General features: G+C 40.6%; 1 protein-coding gene across 5 annotated transcripts in view; it reads right to left on the bottom strand.

Moving 5' to 3' along the window:
• MAPK8 (mitogen-activated protein kinase 8) overlaps positions 1-23,284 on the bottom strand; it is a 134,179-nt gene that overhangs the window by 10,610 nt on the left and 100,285 nt on the right. For 4 of the 5 annotated variants that reach the window (XM_034775038.1, XM_034775042.1, XM_034775040.1 and 1 more), the window contains exons 6-10: positions 18,341-18,506; positions 13,517-13,588; positions 11,162-11,344; positions 6,980-7,104; positions 5,853-5,916 (exon numbers count right to left, since the gene is read on the bottom strand). In XM_034775038.1, the coding sequence (XP_034630929.1) occupies positions 5,853-5,916; positions 6,980-7,104; positions 11,162-11,344; positions 13,517-13,588; positions 18,341-18,506 (610 nt within the window). Of the gene's footprint in view, positions 1-5,852; positions 5,917-6,979; positions 7,105-11,161; positions 11,345-13,516; positions 13,589-13,932; positions 14,005-18,340; positions 18,507-23,284 lie in introns of all 5 variants that reach the window. The other variant, XM_034775041.1, reaches the window with a different exon arrangement.

Here is a 23,284-nt window from a genome sequence, read left to right as displayed (position 1 = left end):
TCACAGCAATGCTTCTCCGTTTTTTTGTACTTTTGGCTCTATATTTGTCTTGTAGTAGAGGGTGGTTTTCAGATATTACTGAAAGGTTTTAAAACAATTTGTTGTAAAACAGATTTGACCTTCTAATTTTTCATGACAAACAACTCAAAAATAATTAATACACTGTTTTTTTCCTTCAACTAAAACTGTGACATCTCTATTTTGTGCCATGAAAAGTCACGACTTTCCCCATTCCCCCCCCCAATGATAATAGATTAGTCTGATCTACATGGAACCAAAAATCCACCTTTAACAGTAGAAATGTATATCAAATTGAAGCATTTACTTTTACTGAAGAAAAATTCTATTTGAAGAAACAGCTGAGGAAGATCTGTAAAACTAAAGGCGGTTGAGCCTCTTTCAGACAGTGCAAGTGATGATAAGAAGTGACTGAAGCAAGGAGAGATTAAAAACCAAATATGGCATGATAGGAGAATATATTGGTATTAAGAAGCGAGACTCATATCAGAAGATTAGTCTGGACATAGGCCAATGCTTGTTTCCTTAAAGAGGAAAATGCAAATGAGCACACTAATTTTCTCCTCAGGAGAAATGTAAATGGAAGGCATAAACACCCTAAAGAGGGAGTAGGGTTGATATTATGGCTATAGGGGAAAGCCTATTTGTATGCTTAGTTTCCTGAGACCTCTCTTGTGGATCACTGGCATTATGGAAAAAACTTCTCGTAGCAGGGAGGCTCAGTTGACGCCCCCAGTCCCCAGCCTTAGAGATTACTCCTTGCTCAGTCTGCAAAGCTTATTGTTGACACACCATAAGCTGGGCCTGCTCCCCCAGAATCTCAGCATGCTGCCTCTACAGGAAGCACGGGAGAGGAGCAAGAAAGAGTTCAGGTTTCTCGGGGGTAGGGAGGCCTTAGAAGTGGAGAATGAATACTTTGCCACTCCTTTTCCAAAGCATTTTTAGAACTGAGAAGTTTACTACCATAACAGAAGGTCATCAAGCACAATACAGATGTGCACCCAAGCTTAGGAAAGTTACTCCTCTCTGACAGCAAGTGTTATCAATGGCTGCAGCTGACTTGCAAGGTCTTGTCTACATTATGGAATTTTAGGGGAAAAAGGTATTCTCAGTAGTTTTCCAACTTTGTTTCATCAGCACTGGTGTTAGTCCTAATGTACATGAGTACAAGTCCAGCAATACTCTAGGCAGCGAGAACGGTCACTTTCTTTTAAATAAAAAGCTACCACGTTAATTGAAACTTGCTCCTTAGAAGGGTTAACTAACATGTCAGTAAACACACTGGAAGCTGTTGGAACTTTGTCTACTATAAGATTCCCCTGAGTGCAACTGAATGAAACGTTTACTTACAGTAACTGTGGTTCTTTGACAATTGACAGACGTGATTCCACTTAGATGTGTGTGCGCCTAGGCGTACTGGTAGAGGGGAGTTCACACCTCACGGCAATAGTCCCCTCCGCTGGTTACATGAGGTGGTGCTGCCCTGACCACCTCTCAGGGCTGGTCTACACTGGGGTGTGGGGAGGGGATCAATCTAAGATACGCAACTTCAGCTACGCGAATAGCGTAGCTGAAGAAGTCGAAGTATCTAAGATGGAATTACCTGGGGTCCACATGGTACTGGATCAATGGCCGCGGCTCCCCCGTCGACTGCGCTACCACCGCTCGCTCTGGTGGAGTTACGGAGTCGACGGTGAGCGCATTTGGGGATCGATATATCGCGTCTTAACGAGACGCGATATATCGATTCTGGATAAATCGATTGCTACCCGCCGATACGGCTTGACCCTTCATGTGGTCTGCATATGACACAAACAGACAAGGGGAAGCATGAAACGGTTAATCCTGTCCAGATAAAAAGCTAACATATGGAGACACATCTCCTCTGGAGATGAACGCAGCTTGGGAAAGAAAACAGGTAAGTATACCACCTGCTTCAAATGAAATTGAGAAACCATTGTACACTAAAACTTAGGATGTAGTCATACAGTCACTTCATCTTTGGAGAATTGTATATAAGGAGACTCTGCCATCAGAGCCTTCAAGTCTCAACACTCTCCTTACAGATGTTATCGCTACCAGGAATGCAGTTTTCTGACACAAAAGTGGAACAGGAGGTTTGAACGGAGGTCCCATTAAGGCTGCTAGGATGGAGTTAAGGTCCCACAGAGGGACTGGTTCTAGGAATAGAGGATGTCGATGAAGGGGCCTTTGTAAGAATCTTGCTACCATGGCACTGGAGAAGACTGATCTTCCCTGAGGGGGGTGGTGGTGGATGAAATACTGATATTGCTGCCAGATGCATTCTCAATGAACTAAACACAAGCCCCAATACCTGAAGGTGCAGCAGGTACTCCAGAATGTCCTGGATAGAGGACAGCGTTGGCTGAATTCTGTGGGCTAATGACCACACCAAAAATTGTTTCCGCTTGGTTAGACGCAGGGAACTGAGCGCAGAATGCAAGGTGCAGCCATGGTTCTAAGTGAGTAAGTTGGGATGGGGAGGAAGCGGTATGGGAAGGCTGAATAGACAGTGTGAGAAGGTCGGAGAACCAGCACTGCCTCGGCCACGCCAGGGCAACGAGAATGACCTTGAGCTTGAGGATGACCTGAGGGATGACTGGGATTGGGAGAAAGGTGGAAAGCATGGGACAGGGAGCCTGGACTGAGGGCCCCTCAGGAACAGAACAGACGACATTTCCTGTTGTCCTGTGGAGCAAACAAGTCAATTGTAGGATACCACAAGCTCCGAAGGTGACCCAGAGGACACTGGTCTACAGGGACCACTAGTGACGTAGGGAAAAAATACCTACTGAGATGGATCCGCAAGATGATTCTGAACTCCGGGTGAGTGAATGGCTATCAGGGTAATGTTTTCCTCAATGCAGAACTGCCATAGCCCAATTGCCTGTAGGCAGAGCAACCTGGAGAGTGCTCCCCCTTGTTTGTTCACATAACATATTGCGGCGATATTGTCAGTAAGCATGTGAGCCACTGAGTCTCTGATACAATCCTGAAAAGTGCGATATGCACTGTAGATGGCCCAAAGCTCCAGCAAATTGATATGGACTGAGGCTCCTGCTCTGGCCACAGCCCCTGTGAGTCCCGCAACCCATCTGGGAGGTGTCAGTAATAACTGACCTGGTTGGCAAGGGCTGGACAAAGGGAACACTTTGCCAAACATTCTCTGGGTGCTGGTTAGCAATTCGCATCTGTAAGGAAAAGGAGGTGTAAGCCTTCCTGCCCAATCGTTTAGAGCCTATCCTTGTGTGGCTCTGTTGTTCACTGCAGCTACAACTAGAGAATTTGGTGCTGGCCGGGAGTAAAACCCCTCAGATCCCTGCACAAGAACAAAATAGCACTTTTCCAAGTGCTTAGCTGCAGGTGGTACAGAAGCCAGCATGCTCCAGAAGGCCATAGCAGATTCAAGGAGCACATCATTGATAGGGAGGGAGAAACTTCCAGGGGCAGACGGCTGCAGGCTATCCACTAATTTGTGGCTGTTCGCTTGCAAGAACTCCACTTGGATACTGAGAGAAGCAGCTACAGGTTGCAAAAGGTATCAGTATATCTTAAAATCCTCCAGTACCAAAAGAGGAATGAACCAGGCAGCACAGAATCGTCCAGAGACAAAGATGAGGCCTTTAACTAGGCTAAAGCCAGATCCTGTTCCAGGGGTGACAGATCTGGATGGGATGACTCTGGAGGCTCCGCAGGGAGGAGGAGTGCTGGTGCCTGGGCTGGTGGCAGATCGATGGTCACCACCACAGACATGGCTAGTGATCTCGTCTTTGACTGAGACAAAGAGTGGGACCTCCGTGACCAAGGAATACCCCACGGATTCCATGGAGGCCATTGGCATGGATAAGGCATTGGTGGCCAAAAGGCCCCCGATGCTGGTCAAGCAATGGACAGTGTGGGGGGGGGAGGGGATGACGACCCTGACTTGGATGCCGAGGAGCCTCAGGATCACTGGAATGAGAGCAGAGCGAGATCAGAGGCAGCAAGTAACCAGTCTGACTTGTCCGTCATCCAGAACGAAGCAGGAATCAGTGCAGTCACTGAAAGCAGCACCATTGGTCCTGAGTATGCTGGTGCCGGAAGTGGCGTCAATCCCAAAGTCAGCAGCAGTACTGGAGTGCTTGACAGCACCAATTTCAAGGGCAGCGAAAGCTGCCATCGTAACATTTGCAGTGCTGACTGCAACGGTGCCGAGGAGATTCCCAGTACCGGCTCTTCTTCCACAACTGTGAAAGGGGAACACTGGAGTCTGGTGCCAAGTGATCCAAGGGTCCAGCGGCTTGTTCAGTCGACAGGGTTATAGATGACAAAGTCCTGGAACAAAGGAAAAGCAGAAGACATGCAGCAGAGGCCAAAATCCAAGTCAATAGTACAGGGTTTCTAACCTCCCTACTCAGTACCAGGGAAGGGTTAGAGGTACCCACGCCATCCTGCACATTGGCACCAACTCTGTGCCAGTCCACACTTTTCCTGGGGGAGGTGGAAGAGGTTCTCCAAGACCTGGAGCAGTCTCAATCGGTCTTATGTGACCTTTGCCTCCACGCAGATGATGGGGAATGGCTCCTCTGGTTCTTCAGAGTGGCGCCTGCTCCAGAACACGAAACTTCACTCTTGGAACCGGAGGGTGATCTCTGACCTGATAAGGGCCTTGGTTCTGAAGCAGGCCGCATGGCTTGTTCAAGCAGGTGATGCTTTAGGCAAAGGTCCCGAGCCACTTGAGTCTATTTCTTGAACAATCTACAGATTGCACAACACTCTTTAACACGGGCCTCGCTGAGACAGCAAGTACCACATGTAGGGATTCCTGGTGGGGATAACTTTCCCATATGAAGGACAACATTCAACCCCTGTAAGAGTATCACTGAGGAAACTAAACTAATACAACTAACACTAAGCTAATGCGAAGGGTACTACTTACAGTACAAATTAGAAGAAAAAACTAAACTAGCTGAAGGGTTGAGGTTAAGACCACACAAAGCTCCCACTCCAGCCACAGGTGGTAAGAAGGAAATGAGGGAGGGTCAGGGCGGCACTGCCTCACGTAGCCAGGGGAAGGGCTATGGCCACGAAGTGTGAATACTGCCCTTCTACGGGTACTGGTAGGCAAATTTCTTGGGCTTTGGTGTGCTGTGTGCACACACAGCAAAGTGGAATACTCAGCTGCATCTACTCGAAGGAGGTGTGGTTTCCCTAGTACAGATATAGCCCAAGTGTAACCAGACCATTTCAGGGTGCATAATTAAGGAATAAAATTATTCCTGAAGCAATGGCTCAATCCCTCAATCACACTTCCAGACACAGTGCCGAACATGATCTTGTCCTTGGCTACACTTGCAGTTAAAGCACGCTCAATGCCAGATCAGCTTCACACACAGCTGACACTATTATCAGCAACAAGTAATTTTCCTAGGATAGAGAAGTGCCAAGGGTGGAAACATGTTCCTTATCTCCTGGAGCAGGACAAGCTTTACTGGCCAGAGACCCAACCATCTTACCTGATGTCTGTACGAACCTGATCTCTGCCATGGAAGGGAACTACCATACCATAATTATGCCTTTAAGAAGGCTCATTAACTAAACTTAATTAGAATTGGAAGCATGTTATGTGCAAGTCACTTAACGTATGAATTCAGAAGAATCATCTAATCATTAATAATCTAACCTTACCATATACTTAAATGATATGCAAGTTTCTGAGCTGTGAAGGACATTGAAGCTCCTAGTCATTCCAACTTCTTAACAGAACTCCGGTAACACAATAATCCTTTATCAGATGGCAAGCCCCAAAGACAAATTTCAAATGTTGTTCTTACCTTTCCATTCTTCTATTGTGTGCTCTCTTTCATCTAACTGCTTGTCTGGTATCTTTGGTGGAGGCTGCAAACAGAATTGACGCATGATCAACAACTCAAACAACTACAGTGAAATGAAAGGGAAAACACACATCACCTAACAGGAAGGCTGTTGTACAAAGAATAGCTTTCAGAATCCCAACCCAATCTTTTAAAAATACAGCGTCATGCCTCACCAGAACTGTTAGAAACATAGTCATCTCATGTCTGGCCACTTTTCTATACTTCATGTGATGTTTCAGATTCCTAGTGATTAATAGTTTTCCTTGCATTATTACAGTTATGTTTGACAAAGGGGGCTAAATGGAGACATTGTACCTAGGTACAGCATCTTCCATGCCTGACTGCCCTTTGGGGGCATTTACTGTCAGTAGTTCATTTTCTTCTCTGCCAGCTGTAAATATTCTGTAGAATTCTAGTTGCACCATTTACATGAAATACTGTTTACGATGCTGAAGTGTCTTCTTCAATTCTTACTAGGTCAGAGACAACTACCTCCTTCTGTTCAGACACTGTTATTTTTCATCTGATTTCAATAAGGCGGAAGTTAATTGTTTAAAAAGTGATATACTTTTATGTTTTACCTAAATCACATTCACCAGTGGTGATATTTGACAGCACATGCTCCTGCACTGGAGTTTTGCCTCTGGCTCCTATTTTGTTAGTGTTGAGATACTACCAAATTGCCCTAACTAGTGAAAATACCTTCTTCCTTTTTTCTTGCCCAGGAGTCAATGGCTCATATTCCTGTTAAATGTAACAGGTATGCATAGGCAAATATTTGGTTTAATAAACCCAGGGCCTGATTTTCAGGAGATTTTCAAGTGCTATATTTGCATGTCTTATTTGGAGGTACAATCATTATGATTATGCATAGAAATACAGGTGAATCACAACTGCCTGAAATTTTGGCCCCTAGAGAGAAAATTCTAACAAACACATCTACCAATTTCAGCTATAATTCTGACAGCTGCATGTCAAAAATGTAGTGTATTATTATGGCAAGCAATGATATCAATCACCACATTCCAAGTTTGTTTCCTTCAGTAGAGTATCCCACTAACAAGAGACCAAAGCCAAGTACTTACTGCTTCTGCTTCAGATGGATCATACCAGACATTGATGTATGGGTGCTGCAGAGCCTCATCCACAGAGATTCTTTTAGAAGCATCTATAACCAGCATTTTTGATAACAAGTCCCTTGCTTGACTGGCTGCAAGAGTGTGAAATTTTCTATTTAGGTTTATGCTGAATGCATATTAGACAATGTTTTAAATTTTATGAACAGATACACTTAAAAGGCTTAGCAGAGAGCAGACAAATTACAGTTTTAAGGTCTGCACAGAATTCAGGATTTAGCAAAGCTGAAACTACATTAAAAAGCAAAGTCAAAATAATGAGAAAAACTGGTGAGAGAGTTTGTGAATTTGCATCACATGTAACAAGAACAAAATGTCACATGGAAGAGTAATCAGTACCTGGTCATTGTCCTCCTTCATGCAAAGAAGGCAACATGAGAACTGGACACGTTTTCATGTCTGATAAGTTTTATTGATATCTGTATCACCAGTGACTAGATGGATTTATTAGAATGGTAATTTCTGGGAAAAATATCAGAAGCTGGACGGCTACCAGAGGACTAAAAAAACTATCCAGGTGATCGAGAACATCAAACAAAGGAAAAAAGAGAAACCTGGTAACTAGAATCTGATAAGAAACTATTCCTTAATATGAAGGATTGCCTCCTGCCCCTCTCCCCAAATAAATCTGTCATCAGATACAGGATGTGTGAATTCAGAGCAACCAAACTGTAGACTGGATTCAAATTGGCTTGCATATGAGCATTGTGACATGGAGTGAAAACTGGACTAAATAGGAAAAAAGTTGATAGATTCATAGACTTTAAAGTCAGAAGGGACCATCATGATCATCTAGTTTGACCTTGTCAAGGCTGAATCCCCACTCTGGCACTTCGAGTGCAGAAGGTGGGGGACTGCAAGGATTCTAAAAATTAATACTGGGCACTCCAGGCTTGTATTAAACTCCCAAGGTTACAGCTTCTCTCTGACGTGGCTTGGTAAATGCTGACACCACCCAAATGCAAAAAAACCCCTTGGATCCAGGAAGGCATACTTGGGAATTCCTCCCTGTGGGGTACCCTCAAGCCCTTTCACCACCCCCTCCCCCCCCCCTGCAGGGAAGAGCTGAGAAAAAAAACAAGGAAATTAGCTGTGCTACCGGCTAATCAAACAACATGCACAAATCATTTAGGACACCAAAAATCCAATCCTGTTCTTAAAAAGGGTAAATTTTATTAAAACCAAAAAGGAAGAAAATACATCTGGAACTTAGGCTTTTGCTAGATTTTAAAAGAGCAATTCCAAAATTAAGCACCCAAAATAGCTTTCTTGGGGGTTCAGCTAAAGGTTACAAGCCAACAAAAGCATCTGGGGTTAGCACAGAGAAGTCCACAAGCCTTAAAAAATAAACAGAAATAAACCGAATCGTGTCTTTCTAAACATTCCTAATTTACTTACATATTTGGGGGGTTTCAAATCAGTAATTCTAGGTAGAATCTGATGATTTCTCATACCTGGCTTAAAGCTGCTTATAGCATAGTCATAGCCCTGACCTTGCTATGATCCCCCTCTCCGGAGAACAACCACAGATACAAAGGGAAAGCTTCCTTCCCAATTTCAAAAAGTTCTAGCCTTCCCATTGGCTCTTTTGGTCAGGTGCCCACTCCCTTTTCTTTACCTGGGGGACTTTTTTTAACCCTTTATAGGTAAAGCAAGCAGAGAACAGCTATCAAGAGGGATTTTACAGCTGGCTGTGTGTCCATAAAAAGGAGCTCTCCTCACTCCCATCACAGACCTCCTACACATTGCAGCCGCATAACCTCTCCTACCCACCCCTGCAATAGGCCCATAACCTCTTGCTGTGCTACTGAAGTCCTCACATCATGATTTAAAGGCTTCTAGTTCATACCAGCAAATGACCCATGTCCCATGTTGCAGAGAAATGTGAACCTCCCTCCCACTGCGTCTCTGCCAATCTGACCTGGGGGAAAATTCCTTCCTGACCCCAAATATGGCGATCAGTTAGACCCTAAGCAAGTAGGCGAGACCGACCAGTGTACTAAGAGAGAAGTCTCCCACCATACAGTCAAATTATCAGTGTTGGATCCAATTTTATTTAACATTTTTATTGATCATCTGGAGGACGTGGTGAAAAAGCAGACTAATTGGGTGATGAGGCAGAGCAAATTCCAACTAGGTCAGAGAAACAAACCTTGAGGAGCTAAACAAATGGACAGGAAATAAAATGTGATTAAACAAGGGGAAGTATACAGGGCTAGTACAGCTAGGAAAAAATATCCCTATCATTTTAACAAGCTGGATATACTAGGAAAGCAATTGGGCGCAAGTTTGCAGTGTAATATTTTGGCAAACTCACCTAAAAAGGTCAATGAAATTTTGGATGCAACACACAGAGTCATCATGAAATGAACCTGGGATGCAAGTCACCCCCTATACTGTATTCTACCTGCAAAACTACAACTACAGGTGAATGCTGTATTTAGGCATCTCAATGTTGGAAAGAAACAGAATTAGTAAGAATTCACAGAGACGCTAAAAAAATTTAATTAAGGGGATTAAGGGGATAACTGAATTTAGTTGTACGGGTCCATGACATTAAAAGGAAGGGAATCTGAAAAACAGTTTACAAAGAGTTTGAAGTGTGTAAATACTAAAGAGGGAAATAATTATTTAGGGTTGTCCACAGAGGTAGAACTAGGAGTAAAAGGGTGAAAAATGTCTAGACAATAGGGGGAAATATTTCTGATTGACTCTGGAACTGAACTATGGAACAGTCTCTCAAAATAATGGGTGGTATCCATATCACTTGAGTTACTCACAACTCAACAGGATAAAATAACGTATGAGAAAATCTCGTAGTAGCTAGGAAGTGTTGGGGTTAGGAGATGGACACGCTAGATAATATCTTTTCAATATATAGTGCTTAGGATTCATAGATTTTAAGGCAAGAAGGGACCATTATGATCTTCTAGTCTGATCGCCTGTATAACACAAGCCAGAGAACTTCCCCCAAATAATTCCTAGAGCAGATCTTTTAGAAAAACATCCAATCTTGATTTAAGAATGGTCAGTGAGGAAGAATCCACCAATGCCCTTGGTAAATTGTTCAATGGTTAACTACTCTCATAATTTAAAATGTACTCTTTATTTAGGCAAGGATATTTAGAGAAAGTAAATACAAATAAAATCTTGTAGAAAGCAGAGCTCGCCATATTAGGGAAGCCATACTAAAATTCAGTTAATTCGGGCCTCTATCACTGTAAGAGCCTCTATCACTGTAAGTGTTTTTACAATGTGGAGCTTCCATTGTTTCAAAATTACCTCACTGCATAAATAAATGGTACAAGAAACCATTCTCCATGTGTAAACCCAGAGGCAAAGATGGGAATTCTGAGCATTTCAATGTCTCCTTTCTTCTTCCCAAGAATCCTCTTACCCCTAAATGGGCTATGGTCATAGTGCTGGTCAGTCCCTTCTTTGGCTGATAGTGGAAATGAAAAATCCGCATTTGAGATACAACCTAGGCTGTCCTGTGGACAGGCAGGGGCTATAAGAGTGAGCACCTTCCATTCTCCTTTGAGCCTCAAGTGACTTTTCCCAAAGCTCTGTAAGACCAGGCAACAACAGACCATATCACTTCAAAGCACTACCAGGTTAATCAGCTTTTACCAAAGTACAAAATGTGATGAGCTCATGGTAGTCTACTGTGCTAAGTAGCAGCTGACTTCTAGCACCAAGAAATTCTTATTTCTAGAATGAAGGGAGCCAGGATACAAAAAAAAGGGATGTAAATTACTTGATCTCTAAAGAGAAAAGAATTCTGGCTACGTAGCTTACAACAATAGCTTTCTTTTTTGCCTTTTCCCTCCACCCCACATTTCCTCCAACATCCACACCCCTCTCTAAGCAGTTTTAGTGTCAGCTGTAAAGGAAAATATCTGTTTCTGGGTAACAAAGAAGCTACTACAAGAATATGCAACAGTAGCTCAGGAGAAAACAGGAAAAAGGAGATAGCAGTAATCCCAGCACATACATCCCATCCCTTGGCAACAACATTTTAAAGTTTAACTTTTAAAAAGATTCATCTGACAATGGACAAAATTTAAACTTTCATTCACGAGGCTACTACAATATGAAAAATGATACAACATACATGTACAAAGATCTTACCTTTAAGTTTGTTGTGCTCAGAATCAGCTGGGAAAAGTACATCTGGGAAGAGTTTCTCAAAACTATATCCAGCATATTTAGGTCTGTTCTCCACGTAAGTCCGCACTGTTGGCTGCAATTTCTTCATGAATTCAGGGCATGGTGTTCCTAGCTGCTCAATAACTTTATTCCACTGATCAATATCTAAGGTCAAGCAGCTAAGAAAAACATGGCATGTCTAACATTAAGCATAAAGGCTATGTTAAAACAATACAAAATACCTAACAGAGATGAAGGTAGCAGACCGTAATAAATAAAAAGACACTATTAGTTTGTTCAAGAGAACAGTGAAGATGAATAATTGTAAGTCTGGCTCAAGAGTAGTGCAACTACTATTGATTTTACTCATAAAATATCCAGACCTGCCAAAGGATACACTTGTAGAAAGTACAGTGAGTTAAAAACCCACTGAGCTAAAGCAAATCTCAAATATAAGTTTAACAGAAACCTACCAGGCTTACTATTTGTATAATTGTCCAGAGAGCAGACAGTCGAGTTCTGTTAGATTCAACTCCCAAATTTGCTAGGCATCAATAAGGCATTAGAGAGAAAAGCCACTCATCGGTGTTTTATCTATATATTCTATAGCCTGACTCAAGCTTTGGCTGTGCAATACATGAAGTGTGTACTAATTAGGAGAGAGGTCACATTTGGGCAACGTAGATGTGCACAACAGGGTTGAAATCCTGGTCCCACTTAAGTCAATGGGAACTTTGCCTGTGCTCCTACTCACTTAAAAGAGCTAGATACTACAGTCATGAGGACATTATAAAATGCCTACGGAATCTAGATGTATCTAACAAAGCCCCATAAATATATTGCAGTTCTCATTTAAAATGTCATAAGTACAAGAAAGTTCTAATTATCACAATAAGTCATAAAATGAAAGCCAAGTGTTCAAACTTGAATGAACAAAGATAACTGGATAAATAAGAGGGGTCTAATTTAGCTCCCTCTAAAGTTAAACAAAAACTGGGGTTGCTCAGCAGATGTGAAAAAAAATTAAGCTATTTTTATTAAGACACCTTAACCTTGGGCATGTATATTTGAAAATTTGGGCCCTTGAGTCTTAACATAACTGAAAGTGTCTCCAATTCAATAAGGTACTTCTTGTGTTGTGTTGAAGTATGCAACAAGTCCCACTGAAGTCAAAGAGATTGCTCATGTGTGTGAAGTTAGATAGATCTAAGATGCATTTAAGAAATTAAGCTGAATCAGGGCCAGTGTCTCAAATAAATAACTGCAGCCCCGACAGTTGGATGATGCAGAGCAAGACCGATAATTCTGTTCCTATCTGGAAATATTGGAAATAAGAATTTAAGGGTTTTGTCTTTTTCCAGTAGCTTTACCTTTAAAACCAACAAATCTGGAATTTAATGCTTGGTTTAACCAATGAAATTAGTTAAAGGGTTTGGGGGAGGAAGTGAACAGAACTCTGCACAAACAAAACTTCTGATTCTTAGTAATGTCTACTGGTGATGCAGATTTCTTTCAGTCCAGTTTCCATCTAACAAGTCCTCTGCTGGAAGTATCTTTAATATGGCAATGCCCAGAGAGAGAGACTACAACTCATTCACTGAATGGAAACACAGGCCTGGTAGATATTTCTAAAAGATGCTTTGAAGATTCACTTTTTTTACTATATTTTATATTACATATATAGATTTATCTAACAATATATTCAGCTATCTAAGATCATCATCTCTGGAGCTTTCCTTTAAAGTAGCACACAAAGCATAACCTGAGACAACGTGACACAAGCCGGACTGGTTAGGAATTTTTTAAATGTCCACTTACAAACACAAAAAGCAACATTGCGGAAGTATTTAGACAACAGCTGAGATTAGCAGAATAGTAGATCACTCCATAAAATGTTCAGTTAAAAAGGAAAATCAAAACATATAACAAGTAAAGCACTCTACAACAAAAGAAGTCCAACTTAATTATGGCAACACCCAGAAGCAATGGATAGGCACTATATAAAAATCTGAAGTGAACATAAAAGGGTAAAAACCTCAGTGTGTCCAAGTGGATAGCTACTCGTCTCTCTAAAGTTAGTCTGCATGAATTGCTAAATGCAGCACTGCAAGATACAGTTATTTGCTTTGCTTTTTTAAAAATGATAGTCCCATAAACAACTTTGTGACAATCAGAACTAAAAATCATGAACTCACAAATGGTATTTTGAAACAGTAATTTAAACAGTGTCGTAGCAGGCAGCAGTGGAGCAGACAAAGACTACTCTGACATGGACCTGAAATGCTGCTGTATGTTTGAACCTTTCAAAACTACATCCTAGGCCAAAGGTAAGGATACGATCTGTACCAGGAAATAAAACACCACCTTTGATCATTTCTCCCATGATGCACCCAACTGACCAAATGTCAACTGAAAACAAAATGCAATGACATTAACATAAAAAGGTAGTTATCAAAATAAAATAAAATTAAAAAATAATCCACACATACGTGAAGTAATTATAAAAAAGCAGTGTACAATGGAAATGAGTGAGGGTGAATGTGTGCTAACTACAGTACCAGCAGAGACTATGTCCTACTGCTAGATGCAGCCTGAGTATAACTGAAGTTCTTACCTCAACAATTTTTGAAATGTATCACAAAAAAAATTCATGTCCATTTAAGAAAAAAATTGACCCATATGCATTTTCATGAGAGAACATTAGAACGTTAATCACCTAACTAATTCAACCTGCTGCAGAAGCACAAGGATACAGTCCCTTCCTGGAAAGAGGATTTTGTGGCAAACCATTTCGCCCATAATGCACCCCACAGACCATAAATCCACTATGTTTGTAGCACAAAAAGAAGGAAAAGCAAAGCAAACGGTCATTTAAAATTAAAGAAGCATAACATGACTGCATCCTATCAACTGCAGACAGCACAGGAAGGAAAGAAATCATTGTGGTATTAAGCAGTGAAACTATTTTAACACAGAGTATCTTTAAGGATTATCTTTTCATCTGGCTCAAAGAAAAGTCAGAAGAATAGCCTTTTGCTTAAAATACTGTCTAAAGTGAGAGAGATGCACATATATCAGACAGTTTAAAGCCCATCTTGAAGTTCTTTAGCTTGGAATAACAACATGTAATTATTTCCACAAATAGATTTGCTTGGAATAGCAAAGATAAGTATATTTGTTTAAATGTTTCATTGTGCTTGCAAAAGTCAGTCATTTTAAAGCTAGCAAACCAAATTGTCATTTGAAAGGAGGAAGCGTGTTTCAGTAGTGCACACTTTTAGAGCAGAATTTATGGGTTACTGGCTAAATTTGATTAAGGAGGAACAGAAGAAACTTTTGCCAGGTATTTCCTGAAAAGTGCTTTACTGTGCAGTCCTCTCTCCCTTTAAACAAAAAGGGAATACAAGCAGTAAAAGATCATTTAGCATTTTAGAGGATCAGTTAACAAGATTAGTATGTTCCTGGAAGTAGTTAGACTAGAAATAATTGATTTAAAAATACTTCTACAGCAACGTCAGAACATAATGTTGTCTGATACAAAAGAAACAAACACTCATAATAATACGAGTTTGTATATAAAAAGTACTTAGACTTTCTGCCCTACCTCTCACTTTCTCTCAAAAAAACTCAACCGTGGAAGACATTCCCACTGAAGTACGTTTACTTTTTACAGGTATGCCAATTTTCTTTGCTACTTTTGCTGATTTTTATGCAAGAGTTTTCTTGAAATCAGAGTGATGAATTTTTATTACTACTATTAGCTCCTTGTCAGACACTAGCTTAGAATTTCACTAAAGTAGAAAAGAATGGGTTTTAAGTGAGAACACTTGCATAATAAAAGCATGTGTAATATAGTACTGAGTTAAACAAACTACAGAGTAGGTTTTTACTCAAAATATTCCTTTTCCCCATGTTTAAGAGTTTCTCTAAAATATTACCTAAATCAATCTCCTGATTACAATCTCAACTCTACAGATTAGGTGTTAAAATTAAGGGCCTGGTTCATTTTGAAAATGTTTGTTGCTTTTAAATCCCAGATCATAATTACATGAATTGTGGCACATAAGTCGCCACTACATTTGAAGATTGGTATTAATATTGTCTTTATAAACTGTTTTCAGGTATTTAAGAACAATGCATTTTTGGCACAAAACTAAATAAAATAAAATAAAAAAAAAAAAAGGTAAAATTTTGTTCTTGACAGTTTAATGAAGATTCTGAATGTTGGTTGTTTCACCTGCAAAGCAACCCTCTGCTCTCATGAAGAGAAATGCATCCCGAAACCTACTGGATATAGTCTGGCTCAAAATGATAAAAGTGAATTGTGTGGAGAGTAAGGGACGAGCAACCGTATATGAACATCAAGTATTTCTCTTCATGCATCAAATGCCAGGGATTTTAACAGGCTCAAATGAATGAATGTTAGAAACAACTTCTTTGCTCACCCTTCAAAATTTCCAGAAGTTTGCTCTAAAGAACACTGTCAATTACAAAGGTTTCTTTACAAAGATTTCGTGAAGCTAAAATGTAACCAAGCCTTAAGTCTAAGAGATGGTCTCAGGAAGTTTGAAATAAAAGATCTTGGGTCAAAAATGATCTCGATGAGACATTTTCATATAACTTTTCCTATTCTTCTAATTGTGATAAATTGTCTGTTGTCTAAAATCCCTACCTGGGAAGCACTTACTCCTAATTAAAATTCCAAGAAAAAAAAATGGTTGAAGTGGATGTAAAGTTGATATTACATATTGGTAATATAGGGTAAAAATATTACAGGAATGTTTGAATTTCCTGGGTTTATAATACTTGGTTTCAGATAATCCCTGTAATGTTTTTTATCCTTAAATTACTGACACACATGTTTAACCGTAACTCCATTTTAACAGTTTTTTGTCTGGAACTTTTCTAATAAAAAAAAAAATTGAAGATTTCATACAAAAACACTAAACAAGAAACCAAAAGATAATGCTACCATGTGATATTTCTATTAAAGATACATACTATCAACCTTAAATCTTTTACAGCTCTTTTTGATCAGCCAATGTGCAATGGTAAATCTGGTCCTTAATTTGCCCAAAAAACTTCCACTTTTTAATTGGCCAGTGTGTTCTGACTGCTTTGGTGCACCAGGGAATCTGCCATTGAAATTTTAAAGTGTACTAATTCTTGTATAAGACATCTGTACTAACCAATTCATTTGCTCCATTCCAGAGTATGTTAGAAGATAATTCCTGTCAATAGTAGGGTTACCATATTTTAATTTTAAAAAAAGAGGACACTCCACGGGCCCTGCCCCTGCCCCAACACCGCCCCTTCCCTGTCCCCAGCCCCGCCCCAACTCCTCCCCTTCCCCAAGTCCCCGCCCCAACTCTGCCCCCTCCCCTGAACGCTCCGCCCCCTGCTCCTCCCCCTCCCCTGCTTCCCGCAAATCAAATGTTCGTGGGAAGCTTGAAACAGGGAGGCAGCAGGTAAGCTGGGGTTGGGGCTGGGGAGTGGCGCGGCCCAGTCCGGGCCCCCTGGACGAGCGGCTCCCTCTGGCGGCCGGTTGGCCGGCCCAGGCCAAGAGGCTCTGGCCCCGGCGTCTCCCGCCTGGCTCGGCTCGGGCCCTGGCCCCCGGCCGAGCACCCCCGGCCCCGGCCCCAGCCCGGCCCCGCACCGCCGGGCCCTCCCTCCCTATTTTCCCGGACACGTCTGGCTTTTTGGGATTTCCTCCCGGATGAGGATTTGAGGCCCAAAAAGCCGGACATGTCCGGGAAAATCCGGACGTATGGTAACCCTAGTCAATAGGCTGGTAATACTATTAGCCCCCCAAAAGACAAGCCTTAATTATTTTTTAAAAAGGAAATCTGCTGCCAGATTGGAACTTACATAATTTTACAATTATGTATGAGGCAACAGGCCATAATAACGCAAAGGGTGCGATGCTGCTTTTAAAGAATGCTTCTTTCTCAGGGAAAAGTTCTGTTTGTTTTAAAAAAAAAAGGTTTGCTTGTCCTTTTTCTTCTCTAATTAGCCACTTTAAAGCCCCAGAAAAAAGGAAATAAGAGCCTGAGCTAGCCTGATCAGCTAGGTAAATTCAGAGTGAAAAAAACTCTTCATCCCTTGCTTGCTTCACTCAGCATTGGGTTTCTAAATAATAATGCATAGCTTTTACCTAGCCCTTTATACAGCATTTTGGAGGAACATATACACTAAGACAAACTAACAGTCTTAGGAGGAAAACATAGCCCCAGCCTCACAAAAAAACTATTCACTCATTCACCTGGAGTAACTTTTTCATCATTGTCTTAGGCTATGTCTATACTACAACTTATGTTGGCACAACTTCTGCCACTCAGGGGTTTGAATAAACCATCGCCCCTGAACAACATAAGTTACACCAACGTAAGTGTCAATGTGGACAGCACTATGTGGTCAACATAGCTTCCGCCGCTCGCAAGGACTGAAGTAGTTAAGCCAACAGGAGAGCTCTCTCCCACTGGCTTACAGCGGCTACAAGAGAGAGCTTCCAATGGCACAGCTGTATCGGTGCAGTTGTGCCACTGTAAGCTCTTTAGTGTAGCAGTAGCCTTCATAACGTCAGGTGACTAGTTTTTGTTCCTGGGCTTGTAAATACTAAACCAACTAAAGAGGAAGCTAATTTATCAGAACTGGCACATTTTAAAATAAAAACAAATTAATGCCAGTAGTGAGTGGGCTCAGCTTGCACATCCCTCTTTGGAGTGTCTCTTTCAAAAAGTAGCAAATATATTCCAATGTAGTCTTTTCCTTTCTTATGTCACTTTAGAAGTATTTGTTTTCACATTAGTTACCCAGCGATGACCTCTCAACCCAGGATATTCTATAGATCAAGGTAGATAGTACATATGGGGAGAGGGCATTTCTCACTTTTTGCAGGTGAAACAAACCACTGTCCAAAGTAGATTATTTATCTTTTTATCTTTTTAAACAAACAAGACCCCCAATTTCTTTTTTAGATCAAATGTAAACATTTCTAATAGGTTTTATTAAATATGAACTATTGGGTGTAACTATATTATACATTTTGGTCACAGTGTTACTTTAAAAAAGTTTCTACAGCTTGAAAATCATTAACATGTAAAATGTGGTGTGCCAAACAAAAAATAAAAGCTATATCAAAGAAAGACTATATTTGCTGACCGTTTTCTTTGTATCCCATCCCTAGGATGACCTCTGGTGCTCTGTAGTAACGAGTCACTACATAAGGCGTCATCATAAAACTAGTTCCTGCAGTTCTGGCCAGTCCAAAGTCAAGAATCTTCAAAGTGCAGTCTGATTTTACTACTATATTACTGGGCTTTAAATCCTTAAAAAGAAACATCATACATGACTGCTAAGACAAGAACAAAACACTCTGCAGTTCAAATCTTAAAGAAAATAACCACTGGCATAAAAATTAAAAACTGGGCCATTTTTATAACTTCATTCTTCCAATATTTTTTTTCTCATATGAATTAATTTTCATATCTTCAGCCAACCAATGAATTAAACCTCTGGTATTACTCTTCAGCAGTTTATGTAACAAGTAGGGGGAGAAAAACACAACTAAGGTTACTAGATATATTAGCAATGTTTTAAATAATTTGGGGTTAGTGTGAATGTTAGCACTGAGTCAAGTATTACAAATTGCTTAAGGGAATTACAGTTCCAAAGGGGAACAAGGATGGTTGAATTATTAGAGATAATGTCACAACAGGACTTTTTAATCATAAATAGTATTCAAAACATGAAGATTCTTACGATTTAATCAAGCAAAACTTTGTACAGTTAAAATGCATCTGTTAAAAAAAGTGAGTTACCCTGCATCAACTTTACCAATCAAGGTTGCATTACCTCTTTTGATTTGTTGTAGATATTTCTCTGAATGATCAGAAGGAAATTCATGCATGCAAAGAGTTAGTTGCCAATAATGATTTGGTTGGTCATCGGTTAACCAATTTTAAATTTAATAACGACAGAACCCCGAATTGCCATTGCAAAAACTTCCAGAAGATAACCCTGCACCTTTAAAAACAGGAATCAAAATACCTTCCCAAAGTTTCAAGGCACTTTAGCTGGAAGATTTGCAACTGAACTCTTCAGTTGAGCTCTACAACCAGATTTTTATTTTCCATTGCCCCTTTTAAACTCAGCCTTCCAAGATGCTTTACAAAGCTATGAGCTACAAACTGCCCACGCAGCATTTACAGAAGCATATAAGGCAACCATTTTGTTCTAAGCCATATCTTCCACACCTTTAGATGTCACAGAGCAAACGCTGGCCATATCATCAGAAGGTTTGTCCTAAAAAAACATCATGAGATCTCTCATTCCCACCTAACTGATCATTAGAGGAGTGATTCCCCAAAAGACAGAATTACCATGGGATAGAAGACCAAGATCTGGCTCCCCTTTGAGACAGAAGATACTGATATAGGTAGTTTTTATATGGTAATTTTCAGGCTTCCAGTGAGTCTCTCTAATATACAAGAATACTGCAACACTTACTACAAAATATAAAGTAAATCAAACCAGCGTACAGGAACATTTGAAGTCAGTCACCTTCCCACCTCTCCCCAAATCATGTGCTAGGAGAATGTTTTTGAAGATATGATGCATAATAAGGGCTTCTATTGACTCTAGAGATTAGTCTTCTGCTTACAAGATACTCAACATTTATCTCATTCAAGTGTGATGAGACATTTCAGCTACTTAGGACAATACTTATTTTAGATTGTGTTGGAGTTGTGTTTATATCCTGTTTGAATACTCTTGTATATATGCAGGTTTCTATTATGGGGATGGAATTATTATAGGACCTCTGGAGCAGTCCTGTTTCCCCATCAATAAATGATGTGGCATCTCAGCCTGCCACAATATTATTGTATTAACCAAATTCATTCTCTTCAAAATTGTGAGGCTAGAATTGAGGAAAGATTTTACCATCATCATCAACAGGAAATAATTCCATGCACCCACGGTCATTTGTTCACAGAAAGTAAATGCCTACATAAGCATATCCATTCTTCAGTTTCCTTCCAGTATTTGACCTCCAGAAAGTCTAGAAAATTTGAACGCAAATACAAATCAACAAGCCATGTATCCTAACGTGCTTCAGAATTCCCATGGCTAGTACTGCCACAAGGTACATTTTAAACTCATTCAGGTGTACAAATATACACATTTTCATTATAGCAGGGGCTCAAAAGCCTGATGTGGGAGTGATGCAATGGTTAGAGCAGGAAATTGATATGACGACTCCTGGATTGTATACCCAATTCTCTTACTGACATTCTGCGTGCCCTTCAGCAAGTTACTCCAGACATCGCTGGGACTCAGCTCAATCACCATCTTCCACCTGCAAAATGGAGACTAAAGCATAGTTCGAGCTGTTGCAGGTTCAACCTTTGTAAAATGCTTTGAGTATTCTGGGAACAGGTGCTCATGTACAAGGTATTAGTAAGGTTAAGCTATCTATAGTCAAATCTATACTGAGAAGTACTGATGTGAAGGCTATGCATTTTAATTATATATGTAAAAGCAGCAAAGAGTCCTGTGGCACCTTATAGACTAACAGACGTATAGGAGCATGAGCTTTCGTGGGTGAATACCCACTTCTTCGGATGCAAGAAGTACGTATTCACCCACGAAAGCTCATGCTCCTATATGTCTGTTAGTCTATAAGATGGCATAGGACTCTCTGCTGCTTTTACAGATCCAGACTAACACGGCTACCCCTTTGATAATTATATATGTGTGCACTCTATACAATTTGCTTGGCCAGTAAAAATTGTGGGAGCTTTCCTTCATTTTTAGCCTTTACACTGTACATAAATTGTGTTTCTGCCATGTTTGTGCATATCAAGCATGCTACTGTTTGAAGCAAGTATTTCCACAAGCAATGCAATATGTCCTGCATAAAAGCACGTATACAGCACTTTACAACTTCAAAGCAATGTGCAAATATTAACTCTCAACCTATATGAGGTAAACATTACTATTACATAGAGAAGCTAAGTAACCCAATTATGCTTCGTTAATGGCAGAGCACGTTTTAGAACTCTGGAGTTCCTGACTCCCCGGTGCCATGACTATACCAAGACCCCGAATGCACCACACACAACCACAGAAAGAGATAATATGGGATGAACAGTGTCAACAGGGAAATTGGCATTAGATATTAATGATATTGTTGCTGAGGACCTGGCTAAGTGAGGTACAAATAAAATCACTGCTGAAGGTATGTGTGTTCCACATAAAGCTAAGGTCCTTTGCAAATATCCCTTTTCTTCAGAAGGTTTGTTGTAACCTGCTTGATAGACACAAGGAAAACTAAAGCTTTACACCTTTAAATACAAATGATTAATTGATGCAAAATTAAGCAACACAACATTTTTCATGAACAGCAGGCTGATCTTTCTATGAAGGCTGAGAATGAACTGTCATAATATGAGGACCTGAAGGTGAAATTGATCCATCTGTGTCATTCAGAGCCATTAATGCATTCAAAGATCATTATTTACACAGCAAATGTGCCAAAAGTTAGCCTTGCCAGAACAGGTCATCTTGTGAATTTATACTGCACTACAATATGAAGCAATTCAAATGCTTCAGGAATGTCAGTACAAATTCTAAACTACAACTACCGGGAAGCACTGAAGCTAGATTTCCTGATTTTCAAACTATCACCCACCACCAATAATATCTGGAACTGAACTGAACACTGTGGTGGTGAAGTAGCTCCTTTTATAACTATGATTGCATAAATGTTTCCATTCACCTGCAGGTTCTCTGAGAGCAGGGGCTCTGTATTATGGTGTGCTTAGAAGGTCTGAAAGGAGACTGCCCTGCAACTCCTAAAACTGACAGAATAGGGGCTCCCCTCCTATGTATTTCAACATGGGTTAGCATTCTCGCCAAGTATGTCCATAGTATTGGGATTTCTTTTCCTCAGCGAAAAAACCCTAGGAAAATCCATACTATAAGCCTCTGAAAAATATCAAGGTTGTACAGCTAAGCACTCAAAAGACAGGAAACGCCAAGGTTGCATGTGTGGCCTTTCTTTGCACCCCTGGGTCTATGCATTATGATGGAGACTTTGATGACAAATAAAAGTGTCACAAAAATCACACTGAATTTCTCATACAACATAGTATCTATCAATTTTTTGGAACCATCCTAAATAAACAAATGCAATATTCTGTAGTTTTTTATCTGGTATACAAAGGGTAATACAAACATTGAAATGAAAGAGTACATGGAAAAATAGTAATAGCACACAAAACTACAGGTCAAGTACAACAGGATAAGTATTTCAGAATAATAAAAAAAATTTCCTGGCATATACATATCCAAGTAAATTACCTTGGATAGTTAACTGTCTCATCCCCTGAATTGCACCTAAGGAAGGCTGCACTGCTGATTGAAGAGAATGTATAGTATATGGGTGCTGAAAAATAATTAAATGCATACCGAGATGAGAACTTATTTAAGAAGTCAATACACACATATATATAATTAAATATTGTAACAATGAAAACAGAGTAAGCAAACGAAGTATTATAAGTTGCTAGGTATTACTAAGATTATAATATAATATAATATTTGAGAAATCATATACAATTATGTAACTGTAGACAGTATTGTAATGCATGGACAACTTAACTTCACAATTTCCTGACCTGAGTGCCTAATTAAGCAACCTTGACTTAATATAAACAACACAATGAGACTGGGGTGGCCAACCTGAGCCTGAGAAGGAGCCAGAATTTACCAATGTACATTGCCAAAGAGCCACAGTAATACGTCTGCAGGCCCCCAGCAGCTCCCACCACCCGCTCCCAGTGTCTCCCACCCACCAGCAGCCCCACCAATCAGCGCCTCCCCCTCCCTCCTGATCAGCTGTTTTGTGGTGTGCAGGTTTTTGGGGGGGAAGGGGAAGGAGCGAGGGCACGGCAGGCTCAGGGGAGGGGGCAGGAAGGGGTGGAGTGGGGGCAGGGCCTGTGGCAGAGCCAGGGGTTGAGCAGTGAGCACCCCCTCAGCACACTGGAAAGTTGGCGCCTGTAGCTCCAGCCCAGGAGTCGGTGCCTATACAAGGAGCCGCAT

This window comes from Trachemys scripta, chromosome 7 (genome assembly GCF_013100865.1).
Source record: "Trachemys scripta elegans isolate TJP31775 chromosome 7, CAS_Tse_1.0, whole genome shotgun sequence".
Lineage (NCBI taxonomy): Eukaryota > Metazoa > Chordata > Testudines > Emydidae > Trachemys > Trachemys scripta.
The sequence above is the reverse complement of the archived record's forward strand: the minus strand, read 5'-3'. Positions and strand labels throughout refer to the sequence as shown.